Genomic DNA, 15,263 nt, shown 5'->3' with positions numbered 1-15,263 from the left:
CCTCGTGCTCTACTTCGACGACGAGGGCTTCTGCGACTTCCTCGAGCTCATCCTGACACGCGGCGGCCGCCTACAGCTCAGCTTCTCCATCTTCTGCGCCGAGCCCGCCACGCTGTTGGCCGACACGCCGGTCAACGACGGCGCCTGGCACAGCGTGCGCATCCGCCGCCAGTTCCGCAACACCACGCTCTACATCGACCGCGCCGAGGCCAAGTGGGTGGAGGTCAAGTCCAAGCGCAGGGACATGACAGTGTTCAGCGGGCTCTTCGTGGGCGGCCTGCCACCCGAACTGCGCGCCGCGGCCCTCAAGCTCACGCTGGCCTCGGTGCGCGAGCGCGAGCCCTTCAAGGGCTGGATCCGTGATGTCCGGGTCAACTCGTCACAGGCCCTGCCGGTGGACGGCGGCGAGGTCAAGCTGGACGACGAGCCTCCCAACAGCGGTGGTGGGAGCCCATGCGAGGCGGGCGAAGAAGGCGAGGGCGGCGTGTGCCTCAACGGGGGCGTGTGCTCCGTGGTCGACGACCAGGCCGTATGCGACTGCTCGAGGACCGGCTTCCGTGGCAAGGACTGCAGCCAAGGTAAGGCCCGCCAGACCCCGCAGAGCCTCGGCCTGGGCTGGGAGGGAGGCCGGTGCATGGGGCCTTCCTCCTCCGGAAGCCTCTGGGTGAAGGCCTGTCCCTCCCCGCCATGCTGCCTCCCTCTGCAGCCTCTTAGGAGGCACGCCGTCCACATCTCCAGAGGGAGGTCATGTCCATGTGACCTCCTCCCAATGGACAAAATCCCGCAGTGGAACATTGGCAGGTCCCTGTAAATCCTATGGCCACTGCCTACCTAAATGGCCCTCTACTGCCCTGTACCATCAGTAGCCATAGTATCCAGACATTGCCTGTAAGGTTGTTGACAGCTGTCTAGAAGACTGAACATGTGTTTGGTGAGAAAACTAGATGGAGGGTAAGCAGCTGTGGGCTTGCAGTAGAGCAGTCCATATGGTTACTGGTCACAGCACACTTGACAGGCCATAGACCACGGGTGCCTTTGCAAATCCAAGACCTGACCCTGGTGTGGAAGAGAGATTTTCTTCACGAACAGGAGGCTTTTTAGAAACTATTGGTTCCCATGGTTCTGTCCCAATCCCAAATTTGTCATATTTAAGAAGAATTTTTTGATTTCTTTGGTTTCTTCAAGTGTGAGATAGCTCAGCTAACATTGAGGAATGTTAGAGATGAGACAATGTATTCCTTGATTAACAAATGCTTGGTAACAAAATAGAACAGTGTATGTGTTGCTGGATCAGGAAGATTGAACAGGATGCATGTGAGCCATGGTAGGAGATTTTTCCAAGGATAGTCACCTGATAACATTCATCTGAGTAGCAGAAGTCGAATTGTTTCTGTGGTCCTTAAGGGCTTAAAATAAACAAAGTACATCTAAGCATTATCTTCACTTTACATCTAAAATTCTGTTTTCTATGTATCTCTTCCATGTTGTTTGTTTGTTTATTTATTTATTTATTTATATTTATTTATTATGACAGTGACCAAGGAAAATACAATTGTATGACTTCAGGAAAACCTCTAAACAGAAAGTGGGTGAATGGTATTCCTAGGATGAAACATGAATGTGTTAGAGGCTAAGCAGGATGGGTGGCTTGGTATATTCCATTAGGTAAAATCAGGGCAGCCAATGCCCTTATAGTTGTAGTGCAAAGATAAATTATTATATCTGACTTGAAAAGACTGGGACAAAAAGCTCTGTGTGGCTGTATTTTATTGTGTAATGTATGGTTTTCTTTTTTTTTTTTTTTTTTTTTTGTTTTTTTTTTTTTTTACTTTTTTTTTTTTTTTTTTTGGCTGATACTGTTGAGAGAAGTAAGCCTTTGTAATTCTTATTAGACTTGGCAGCTCTCTCATTTGGCCTTAAAAGAAAGGAAGACATGATGAAATTTGTAACAGCTTAAACAGCAAAGGGACTTAGTTAGAGGGGAAAAATGTTATTCAGGAGTGGTCTGTAGCTTCCATGGGAACAGTGATGGGATGGCCAAGAATTATTAACTACGATTTGTTTTCATATGGGTTTGTGTTAGGTATTTTGGTATAAGGAGTTAGAGATGACCCCGTGTCCCACACTATACTTTCAGCTCTGCTGGTGAATTTCCATAAACATAAAATCAGATTTCATGTTTTTTAAAAAATGACACAGAACAATCCTTTTCCTCTACAAAATCTAGATGACTTGTAAATCATGACTATGATAACTATAAGAGATCAATTCAGTTGTACAACTTGAAGCTGCCTATATTATGCTGATTAATAGAGAATGGCAAATATTATTTTTATGGAAAAAATACTCCTCTAGGCATCCTAATGCCACTTTAAATGATAAAGAAGGCAACTTAATGAAATATAACTTTCTTTCTTAAATTAAGAAACAAACATGACACAATGACAGCTTGTACTGTGTGGGAGAGTGTTTTAAATGAATTTTAAAAATATTTCTATGCATTTTAATGTAGGGAACCAAGGATCATGCATAATCAGAAACAGTTAAGACTGAAGAAAGCCTGCAAAAAAAAAAGTAATGTTAAAAAGAAACAGAAAAAGATGCTTCCAAAATACATTTTATTTTGGCAAAGGCATAGCTATTTCTGTAAGGTGCATGATTTGAAATTAAGAGGAGGAATATTGGGGCATTATAATAACTGATGCCTAAGGAAACTCATCCCAAGGAAGTCAGTCCATCAGCATTGTTCTGAACATTCATTCATTTTGAAATTTTAAGCTGAAAGAGAAATACAAAGATCACCACTCATCATGGCAGGAAAACAAAAGGCTGAATTCCTTTCATTGTTAGAGAAATGGGAGGTGGAATGATTATGGCATAGTCTGTCTTCCCAGAAGTATTGGTTTGGCTTGGCTTATTTTCTCTGTTTCATGTATGTCAAGTGACTATTGAATAATTAATTGGAATGGATGCTTCTCCCAACACCGATCATGCGTGACAACTAGAGAAGATGATTTCTATTCAGACTAAGTGTAAACAAAGCTCTGTCTGCATTCAGTATTTACCCTGATTACTACGTTCTCTATAAACCCAATTAAAAAACATAAATAAATAAATATTCCTTACAGAACGTGTTCAGGAAAGATTACAGTTAAACTAATATTAAGCACAAAGTTAAAGCATATCCAGTCCTGACAATCCTTTTATACTTAGTTTTGGAATTTCATTTTATTGTAGTGGCCTTCTATTTGAAACAATTAAGAATAAAAATATGGTAACGATATCTAGAGATAACAATCTGGTTTTATCCTCCCCATCTACAATGTCTGATATAATCTGTACGTATGACTTTCCAGAAAATTTTTGTTAAATGAGTTCTGTTTCATCCTTGCTATATTTACGTGGGCTTAATAAGATTTATTGATTTTTCTACATGATTATGTACTGTTGGAGAGAAAACACCAGAAAAGTTATGCTTCATGATCAGGTTAATGACAGAGCCTAAAACAGATCATAATCACCTTATTTCCAAATCATGTTTTTTCTCATGTACTAAGTTTTACATCCTTCAGGTTTATTCTCTCTCTCTCTCTCTCTCTCTCTCTCTCTGTGTGTGTGTGTGTGTGTGTGTGTGTGGTCGGAGGAGGGTTAAGGTGTTTTTCAAAGAACAAAGATTCATATAAAACGGCCACAGAAACTGGTATTTTATGGACCATTGATGTTTCTGACTCTGAACATTACTCTCAGAACTCAACTACTTAACAATGTCATCCTTCTTGAATGATGGATGCTTATGGGGCACATAGTTTTTTCATTGGATTATACTCATCTAAGTGCGTCAGTGCCATTATTATTTAATAAGTTTCTACTTAAGCATAGTGATAGATTTCTAGGAGCTTCAAAAACTTAGAGAACTTCATGACCACCAATCTTAAAATTAAGGATAAAATGACAATCAATAAGACAGGAAATTGTATTTGTGATCCCCAGATCTAAGTAAGTTCTAGACATTTTAGGATCACATGTTAAAATCTCAAGCTAGGTTGTGATGCTCTTTTCTTTCAGTTTCTTATTTAAATTAATATAAAAACACATTATTGCTTAATATCATTGGGCATGGCAGTGTGGTAAATAAATGTCTTTAGCAAAGTACTGCTTCAATTAGGTCTTTTATGCAATTTATTAAAACCAGAGATTTGATGATATATTCATATATTTAGTAATACATCTTTCTTTTATATAAAGAATAGATTGTCTGCTTTGCACATGCCAGAGCATTAGGCTTATGCAATGGAATAGTGAGTACACTTAGAAGTAGATCTTACCTCATCAGCCATCCTATATTCTACTGAGGAGTCATACTATTATATATATATATATGCATATATACATATATGTGTATATGTTTATGAGTCTAAAAATAGGGATATATTTATTAAAATGGCTACACGATGTGTGGAATTTTAAAAGGTGAACCTCATCCACGAACCCCTTGAGGTGTGGTCATTAAACTTAAAGCTGAAGTGTGAGAGGTACTTGCTGCGTAAACATGGAAAGATGTAGTTGAGGGAAATTCAGAGGTACTGAAATCTGTATAGAATGTGGCACAGTTCATGCCACTGGCAGGAGCCCTCTTTGAATGGAACTCTCAGTCCATATTCAAGAACATAGTAGAGACAGGCCTTGCCTAGGTTTGCTGAACTATTCAAATATTTTAAGCTTCATAGACACAAGAATAGAGCACAGGAGATTAAAATGGCAGCCACAAATTTCTGTTTTACTAAGTGTTTATGAAACAGATTGAAAGGGGCCAAAGGAAATTAAAACTCAATTATGTTTGTCACTCAGCAGCAGTTGTTAAGCACCCACAATAAGGTGTAGCCCTAACTATTAGAGAAAGTGGAGGGGAAAGGTGCTTGACTGGAATCCTTCAAATCATAAGCATGTCTTAAGCAACTTGGAATCTTTGAGGGCTTAGTTGGGTATAGAGATTTAAGTTCATTTATTATTTAGGACGCTATTATCCACTTGTAAAATCATGATCCTAACTGCATAAATTATCAGTGTGTTTCTCTTGGCTATTCCAATGAATGCCATAGGCATCTGGAACACAGCAGCAATGTCATATTGTATCACTCTCCAAGGACAATACATTGTAGTCATTTTGTCTTTTTAACAGGAAGTAGCACATACTGGCTGTCGGGTGCTACACTGTAAACGGAATCCATTTACAATGGAATACTACTGTGTATAATATTTCTTCAGTTTCAACAGGAGCCTAAAATGTTTATAAAATTGTTTTTTTTAAGTTAAGTTGAAAACACTGAAGACAATGATACAGAGAAATTGCCAGAATTTTATTTGAGGTCTGACATTTAGCAGGAAGATTGGTTACCAAAGTTGAAAACCTTTGACTAGGACAAAGGTTATGAATAGATTCCTTTTCTGTGAAACATCCTGGATATGTCTTACTATGGGACAGTAAAACACTTCTGTTTACTTACAAGTATGAAATGATCTCAACACAGTTACCATTCTAGAATCCCCCAGGTCCATAGAATTAGTTTGAGTTTTATTTTGTCTCTTCTGTTGAGCGATTTTAGTTTACGGGCTAAATTGCTTATGCTTTCTGGTTTGCCTTTCTAAACAATACAAATGTAAAAGCTCAAAATTTTCTGTTTTTCAACTTAGGATTTAGTATAGGATCAGAATTTGCTTCACATGACCATTGTGAAAATTAAGCTGCTGTCTGTAAAGAGAGAATGGTGGGTGACCGAGCTGGGCAGTGGGTGGTATCTGCTTGCTTCTCCTTTTGTTCCTGTCAGGACCACCAGCCTTCTTCTCATTGAGCCCATTTTTCTTGAAGGGGTCTTGCACATGAAATCTGAATTCCAAAGCAGTAATGTAAACTTTCAGCTTAAGAATAAAGGAAATAATGAAGATAATAAGACTTTGTTTCTGTTTTATACAGTTGTTTTAAGGTTGTGTCTTTTAAAGCTCTGATTCAAAATTCAAAAAAAAATCTTAGAATTTATCGAGTCATAAAATTCTAAAGGTCTAATACCCTTCACATAATGTCAGCACTCTGCCTCAATCCTGTACTTAAATAGCATTCTTTCCAACTTACCATTTGTGTAAAGTTGTGCTTGGCAGAGGCTGCAGCTCAAGAGCCAAAGACTTTTAGCTTTTGCAAACACTGGGTTGGATTCCCAGGAGTTGGCAAAAAAAAAAAAACAAAAGCAAGAAATTAATTTTCACTGTCTTTAAAGTCTATAGTATTACTATTTATCTATAATAGGAGCCTTTTAAATGGCCAGCATAAGCAATTGTGTCCAATTTATAATTTTTTTTGATTTTCATTTAAAAGATAAATATACTTATATATTTGCTGAAGGCAGGCTACTAATATATTTGAGATTTAAAATTTTTAAATTTAAAACATATGTTATGGTTATCACAAATAAATTACATTTTTATTCATATATATGATAGTGTAATTCTGTTCTAATTTGGCCTTCATTAAACAAAATGGGACAACTAAACTGATTATTTAAAAACAATCACATCATTGGACAAAAAAACTACTGGGATTGTGTTAAGTGTTGAGTCATTTTCAGTTGTATTGAGGGAATTAGAAGGTGAGTCTGACATGCTCCCCAGCAGTCACCAGCCACTGTTTCTCCCAGTCTGTGTCTCTCCCAGCTGTCTCTGGTTGTTACAGTGAAGCAGAGATGAATAGGGATGAAGAATTATATTTGGCCGCAGTCAAGCTCTGTCTTATAATTATGAACTTACTGTTAAAGTAACTGTGCAAACAACTTACAGAACACCCATAAACATTCCTAGTACAATTTTGAACAACTTTTTATATAAAAATGTATTTTATTAAGATATTATGTAAATCCTAGTCGGCCATCAGTGGAAAGAGAGGCGCATTGGTCTTGCAAACTTCATATACCTCAGTACAGGGGAACGCCAGGGCCAAGAAGTAGGAGTGGGTGGGTAGGGGAGTGTGGGGGGGAGGGAATGGGGGACTTTTGGGATAGCATTGAACATGTAAATGAAGAAAATACCTAATAAAAATAATAATAAAAATAATAAAAAGATATTATGTAAGGTGTACATGTATTATTATGCACTTCTGAATGTTTTACGGCTCAATCCTTTTTTTCCCTTCTTACTTAGAAGTACAAGAATAGATATATTTGCATAGATTCTTGAACAGTAAATTTCGAAATCTCTAATTGGGTGATGAAAAAAAAAATGTTTTGCTGGCCATTTTCTATTGAGTTTTTCCACGACTCTGTGGTTTTGTCTTTACTGTCCTCAGTCTAGAGTATGGATATTTCTACTCTAGTATAGAAATGAAGATAGGAGGATGCTTTCTCAGATTCTTTTACTACCTTATCATTTACCTAGTATGTGTGTGTGTGTGTGTGAGTGCAAACAAAACATGATTTAAGATATGAAGAAAAATTTTAGTTGTGACTTTGCCTTTAAATAAGCATTAAATTAGGATAAGGCCACTTGTGTTCTGTGGTTTAGGTTCTAAGAAGCCTCATAGTCAGCTAAAACTTTTATGGTTCCAGCTGGCCTACCATATAGAGTGTGTGAGGGTGGTTGATTTGTGGTTTAGGGTTTCTTACAAAACTCTAAATCTACTCAGTGTCGTGTTTGTAGGATGTCATATTCAAGGTCAAAGATTAAGTACTACTTTAGTACTATCACTTTAGGATTATTTTGATGTTCTTTTGACCACTAATACCCGGATTTGATGGGATTCTTCTACTGCACATTGATATATGGAGAACATAGTAACAATATTAGTGTTCTTGTTTCCCTTGGGTAAAAATCTAAACCAAACACATATAACTTAGGGCAAAAACTCATACAAATAATATTATAATCCCATTGGTATGGAGAGTTAAAGAAATACAAGTAGTCTATAATAACAGAGGTCAGAATAGAGGAACTGACCAGTGATGTTGACAGAGAGTGGAACTTTGGGCCTGGGTGGTAGTTCTTTGGGATACATAATTGTGAGGTTTATCTGATTATACACAGAAGATTTGTGTATTTTACTGTATGTAAGAGCAAATCAACCTCAAAGAAACTCCTTCAAATTAAAAATGATTGCTTCTTGATGAAAATCAGTACATTTATAAATTATATATGAACACTAAGATATAAGATAATCTTTAGAGAGAATTCACTGTACAAAATTTTATTCAAAATATCCAATGTTTGTAATATATATGAAAACATCTTGAGAGCAGACACATTTATGTATAAATAAATTCGGAACAAATAGAGTTCTCTGTTTTAAATACCTTATACAACGTTGAATTATTTTTCAATTTCTGATGTTCTAATAATATTTAGAAATACAATACACTGTTAATTTTGATTTATAGTGTTTAAACATGTATCTACCCATTACAGTTGATCAGTGTAAACCTTCCAAGTTGGACAACCCAAATGCTAAATTGGCAAGTGCTGATAACTTTGAATGAGCCCAGTCAATACTTAAGTGAGTAGATATTGGAAAACACATTACTAGATAGTCTAATCAAATTCTCACAAATCCTCTAAGTCTATAAATAACCATGCTCTCCAAAAATGCTGTAGTCTAATTATTTAAAGTCTGGTAGTTCACCAGAGCTGCACATATCTTGTAAACATGAATATGTAAACATGCTTAAATTGTTAAAATTTAAATGCTTAAATTTGTTTAAATGCTTAAAATTGTTCTGTTTCCTTCATAGTACTTACAATTACTTTATTTCACTTCAGTGAAATCATTTTATATTGTGTTCTATCCACCTTACCTTGCTTATTTCTCCAACAGTATTATTTCCCTAACTTTGTAACATTTCTATTTTACTTAGTATGAGTCAAGTACAGGCTATAGCCCAATATGAAGTTGATGGCTGGGTTGAAATCTGAGTCAGGGGCTCAAGCAGGCAGCTCTGCAACTGCATGACAAAGTCTGTGTATTCACTCATCAAAGGGTTAAAGGTTCTTGGGACAGTTGCCAAGTACTTTAAGTGAATGTTTCACAATTAGGTCTTAGACTTGCAGGTTGTAGCAGACTTACAATTAGTAGCATTTCCCATTATGAGGTCAGAACTAAAAGTCCATCGAGTGTATTTGCTCCTATTGTGGGTCTTCTAATAGTAGGATGTTTAGTGTGCTGACTAAACACCAGTCACCAAAAGAAAAATTTTCATATATTACACCCAAAAGACACTACTCTGTCATTTTGAGTTACAAAGAATGAATCTTTACAAACTACAGTATAGTGAATTTCTTCCAGTTTTAAAGTTTGGGAAATAAATTTTGAAATTATAAAAGTCCATTGTGGTTTGGTACAAATGTAACCACATGGATCAGTCAAGTCCCTGGTACTTACTGAGTTGGACTACAGTTCTGCTAAAGATACAGGTATTGGATATTGGAGAAAGCATTGCTAGTTAGTCCATTTGTATGCAAAAACGAGAGTTAAATGAAGCTACAAAGTATAAAACTAGTGATTCTTTTGAATAAATGAGTTTGGCTTCATAACTCCTTGTCTAGCAGTAGTTCTCAGAGTTAGAAAGACATATCGTTTATGCTATTTCTGGTAGCCATATGAAGCTATTATTAGAAGGAAATGGGAGGGTTTTAGCTCACAAGCAAAGTGATGACCTGGACTGTTGTGTGACTCCTCCATGCTGTGTGGGATACTAGAGTTGGACGCAGACTTCACTCTATGGCAAGTGCTACTTCTAGAATACTTACATAGTTTGATTCCCAGAAAGATCTGAAAATTCAAACGTCAGAAAGGAAGATGCCAAATGGAACTCTCACTTCACCCGCGTTTTGCCCCTATGAATGCATTTCATTAATGACAGGCAGTGCATTTTGTGTGGATGTTCACCTGAAGCAGAGCAGCACTGATCAAAACTCAGAAACAATTATTGTCCATGATCTCACAATAATATCTGGGCCTCTCTGTAGAATCAGCTTAGCTTTATTGTTTCTTAGACACTGCTAGATTCTTAGTTCAGGAGAAGCAAGGATATTAAAGAGTCATGTTTTTCTTCTAAGTAATGATGTCTCTTTACAATTAAGCATGCCTGGATTCTCCTTAGGGAAATAGCTGGCATGGCAGCATATAAGTATAACTGCTGCTTGGAAGGTAACATTTTTTCTACCTTCAGTTCTTTTTCTTTAATGAAAGCTTGAATTCTCCCCACAATGAATATTATTATTTAAAATTATACATGATGCTTTATATACTAAATGCTTAATTTACTGATAACATTATGAAGTATGAAGTTATATACTGTATTCCATTATCCACATTGTGCAATTAAATGTGCAATAAGAGAAATTTATAAAAGATTATTTGGATCAAGTACAATGGAGTATTGAGAAGTTTAAAGAAAATGAGACTTTTATTTTGCTCCGTAAATGTATATGTATCTTTACATTGCACAGATATATATAAAAAATGACTTGTGAGAAAGTGATATTATCCGAGCAAAAATAGCTTGTAAAATCCTAATATTTACAGGAAAATCATCCAAAAATACATATCATTAAATTATAATCATCTATATGGCCAAAAACAGTTTTGTCATAGTTTTTTTTTTTTCCTCGCACAAGACCTTAGGAAAGTAGGAAGGTCATTCTTAATCTAAAATATTTGATTTGGGCCAAATAAATGGAAAAATGTGTTCTGTTACAAGCTTGTTTAAATGTGAGAACAGGAAAAGAAGTGGTGGGTAAATCTTTCCAAAGGGATGTTTAACAGTAGCATTGAGTTTAGATAGACAACTGTTTATGTCAAATTGGTTAAAACCCCTTATTTGGACTAAATAATACTAAAATTTTCTTTTACTTCTCTTATAATGTAATTATTGTACTTCTTGATGAACATTTAATATGAAAACTTCACTATGGAGCTGACGATAGCTCAAAACAAATGTGCTTTATACAGACCCTCCAAAACTATCTTTTTTATCAAGTACTGCAGCTACTGTTACAACATCCTGTAATTATGACTTCACTTGCCTTACACTGGCTTTGCGCCTTGATGTCCCTACACTGACCTGTGGACCGGCTCTCTGCCCACACACTTATCTTTGCCCTCTTTACCCGTTGGAGTGGCCAGGCTTATGTTTCCTTGAACTCAGGTTACAGCTGCTGTCTACATTGCAGACTCTCCTTAGGCTCTCCTGCTCAGGGGTCCTTCTCTGATGTGTCCTTCACACTGAGCCTGCTCACGGTGCATCCTCCGAAGTGTCTCCAATGCTGAGACTTAGTAGACACCTGCTTCTGCCATAGCACACTGCAGCACCATGTGAGGGCCATCTCTCATATTTCACCCCTTTTATAAGCTTTGCCATTATTCTTCTGGGAAACATAACTGGGTGAAAGGGGCTTTGTCACTGGCATAAATTCTTCCTGGAAAAAGGAAAAATGAGAGGGATGAAAAATCGTTTTGAGTTAAAAACAAAAGAAATAAATAAAAAAGCAAAGTATTCAAGAAAACCATTTCTGGATAGCTTGTCCTAGTCTTGTTTTCTTTGCCCAAATGATTTAAAGTGTATCCTCACCTTTGATCCTTCTATTATTTCATTGTTTACAATTCAAAACTCTTTATTAAAATAAAATTATATCCAAGGAGGTGAAATTTTAGCCCCTAGACATTGTTCACATTTGTGCTCTGAGCAACAGAAGGCAGGGTGTTTGGAAGCAAACATTAAGTATTGAAAACCAATACAAGTCTAAAAAAGGGAAATATCAAAAATATGAGCAAAATTCACTAATATTCATAGTGTAGGGAGATTGACAAGGGTATGTATCGGCCGTCTAGGGGTATTATTAAAGATTTTTTTTCTAAGCCAGGTGTAGTGGTGCACACATTTAATCCCAGCACTCAGGAGGCAGGCAGATTTCTGAGTTTGAGGCCAGCCTGGTCTACAGAGTGAGTTCCAGGACTGCCAGGGCTATACAGAGAAACCCTGTCTCGAAAAACCAAAGAAAAGAAAAAAAGAGATTTATTACTAATAGTAGAGGAATAGGGCTTAGGTTTTGAAAAATGCAAGTACTGTTAAGAGAAATGTGGATCCTTTAAAAATTAGTTAATGAGTTATTTCTACTCCTATTGAAGACACCGTTATTTTAAATTATCCAGATCATTAGATTTTTCAATATGAAAAGAAAACTGTTTGCAGTAAGCTATTAGGAGTTTAGAGAAACAGATAGTATACACACTCAATTAGCAAATACTGAGTTTTATTTTGGCACAAATGTGAATGCAAAGAAAGTGAAGAAACAACATGGCTTAGGTTTATTCTGGGTGGAGCAGTATGTTTTGATGCAACCAGGAATTGAAGTCCCTTTCTGATGGAGTGGGCTGGCTGAAGCATGGCTTCCTACAAAGCAGTAAATGCTATCACAGAGATGAGTAATGATGGGAGAAGCTGATATTCCTATCAGCTTCTGACAGGAAGCTAGTCTTGTGCTCTTAGTGAACAACTTCACTTGACGGCATTGATACAGTGTTATCCTAGGCTCTCATTCTTGACCATCCAATGTGTTGTAGCCTCCTTATTATTTTCCTTATCTTACAATTCCTTATCCATCAGCCAAAGCTGTTCCTCCAGTGTCAAAATGACCCTTTCCATTAGTTCAAGGGAAAAGCACCAGTTCATTAGAATGTCAGGTAAACACTTATACCTTGCTGTCTGTATCTGCCCAGTCTCTTTCTGGACAGTTTTCTCCCATCTAAAACCTTGTGATCCAAGCCAATCACTTTTGATGATATGAGCAGTATTTACATTTATGTCTTAGAGCCTTCCTTAGTCCTTTTCTTTCCAAACTTCATGATTTCTATGTAATGTCTCTTGAATGAAATTTTACCAATCACGCATCTGTTATGCTCTTTGTGAAATTCATCCTGAAACCCCTTCCTGGTCATTCCCACTTCAGAAGAACTTTTGCTGCTTTGTATAGTCGGAGTTCTTAGATTCAGTGCAGTTGTTATAATAATTGATCATCTTTCCTATTTTTTTCAATTGTGTCTAAATCTTCTGAGTAACACTTATGCCTTCCAACTAACAGAGCTTGTCCCACAGTAGGGATCTCAATAAATGTCAGTAATCTAATTAATTGCAAGACATTATGGAGATACTATTAAAAGCTAAGGTTAAGTAGATCAAAAGAGTTGTTTAAAGAGAAATCCAACAATTTGTGAACATATAAAGGGAGGCTTAACCTTGGTAAGGGAAGACATGCCTATTAAAGAAAGGACCTAAACCCTGTATAGCTGGTAGCAATTACAAAGAGCACCATCACACCCAATATGGACAGTGGTGTGGAAATACTGACTTTCTTAGTCATTTGCACATAGTTGGACAGAATGTAATTGTTATAATGCTTTTGAGGGACTATTGGGTTGTGAATATGAAAATATGTATCCTTTAAGGAAGTGCCTCCAGAAACTTTTCTCTTTCAGTTTTTCAAAATACTAGAGCAAATTTATAAACATATAGCACTCATACTTGTTGCATATTGGGCTTGGCTAAATAAACGTGATAGAATATGTCTGATGACTCATTACCTAATATAAATATATATATATGTATAAATTTCCATAATTTAAAAATATATTAGTGAGTATAATCAAAGTTATATGCAATAATTATGGTGAAGGAGGTAAATGACTTATGAAGATTAGTGAATTGACTATAAAATGATCTATGCAAATTGTTGCAAAAATGTAATACACAAGTACAATCCTTGTCTAGTGAGGTTTTCTGTTAGGCTCCTTTTAAATACCAGCCACTGTCCATTTCAGAAGATGATACCCAGGCTGTGATTCTCCAAGGATTTTTATCATTGTGTTGAACTGAACAAATTGTTTTAGAAAGAATGATCATGTTGTCAGAACAGAACACGACATGAACTTTGCAGAATGGATCCTGAAGCATGACATAAAGGAGAATTTTAGAGTTTAAATCCTGTATAATTCGGATTTAAAAAAAAATACTTGGGTCTAGAATGTAACGAACTTGCCTATCATGTGCAACACCACTGCACAGAAGTAAAGTGAACTCAACTTGTACATGCATGTCAGGTTGTTCATCCTCTCAATAATTAGTTAAAGGTTACTAATGAAATACAGGGTTTGGAACCTGGTGGACAGTTTCGCTTAGCGGTTAATTATACCCCTTTTATATTTCTGCCATCGAAATCCATCCATGTCTTAAATCAGAGGCAGCTGAGTGGGCAGAATATGGTCAAGTTGATTTTGTAATAAGGCATATTATTCTTGCAACATCTGCTTACCAAAATGAAGATTCTGAAATATCTGAGAAGTTCCAAATGACTGACAGAATTTCCTTATTTCTTTTATATATATTTATGTTATCAATAATTACTTAATTGGTGCTTTAGTTTATTTGCATGTGTGTCTGAATAGTGGAAACTGATAATGCTATTTTCCATGGCAAGTTGCAAATGGATGACCAAGCCAAACACTACCTGTTCCTTTTAAGCTCTACCATGATGTCTAGATTTTGAGGTAGTTCATTTATATTGATTAATCAGTGTGTATAAGCTGATTTCCCTGTTCACTTTTCAGTTTCCTAGTGTGCATTTGTCATGGAACATTTTTCATCTCTAAACCCAAATGACACTTATTTCTTCCTCAAAAGTATAACTGGTGTGAGGCCTTCTGGATTATGCACAATTTAGATATCCACAGAAGTCACAAAATCATAGAGAAGAAATGCTGATCTTGTTTGATTTATTCAGATGGATATACATGTGTGTTTAATCTGTACATATAGTAACTGAAGATACTAGCATAGTTAACTGACTGGTTCTAGCATTTTCTTTCAGTCTACATGCTCTTCTTTATTGGATCTTGGTTTCATTAACTGTATATCTCAAACTTTATTCTATTTTATCCAAAATACCTAATATTAAATCTATGTGACCTCTTGTAGCAAATGGATGTAATATTACTACTAAATTAAAGACTTTTTTGTTTGTTTGTTTGTTTGTATGTTTTTGAGACAGGGTTTCTCTGTATAACTCTGGCTGTCCTAGAACTCACTTTGTAGACCAGGCTGGCCTGCAACTCATCCATTAAAATTTTAATATAGTCTAAAACTAGCATATCTTAGTACTTTGCCCTTTCTTTGATATGTTTTTTATGCTTACCAAGCTCACTTTCCATTTTAGTTTCAATACAGTTATTTTTGCAG

The 15,263-nt window shown here is 36.4% G+C and overlaps 1 protein-coding gene across 35 annotated transcripts in view; it reads left to right on the top strand.

The window, feature by feature from the left end:
* The window catches only part of Nrxn1 (neurexin 1), a 1,073,594-nt gene that overhangs the window by 4,477 nt on the left and 1,053,854 nt on the right, over positions 1 to 15,263 (top strand). For all 35 annotated transcript variants that reach the window (XR_003835265.1, XR_003835266.1, XM_029470970.1 and 32 more), the window contains exon 2: positions 1 to 578. This exon is cut by the window's left edge and continues 1,078 nt beyond it. Coding sequence is in view for 33 of the 35 variants with exons in the window: in XM_029470970.1 (XP_029326830.1) it covers positions 1 to 578 (578 nt within the window). In the remaining 2 variants the exon portion in view is untranslated. The remainder of the gene's footprint in view (positions 579 to 15,263) is intronic.

The sequence above is a fragment of the Mus caroli genome, chromosome 17 (genome assembly GCF_900094665.2).
Source record: "Mus caroli chromosome 17, CAROLI_EIJ_v1.1, whole genome shotgun sequence".
Classification (NCBI taxonomy): Eukaryota; Metazoa; Chordata; class Mammalia; order Rodentia; family Muridae; genus Mus; species Mus caroli.
The sequence above is the reverse complement of the archived record's forward strand: the minus strand, read 5'-3'. Positions and strand labels throughout refer to the sequence as shown.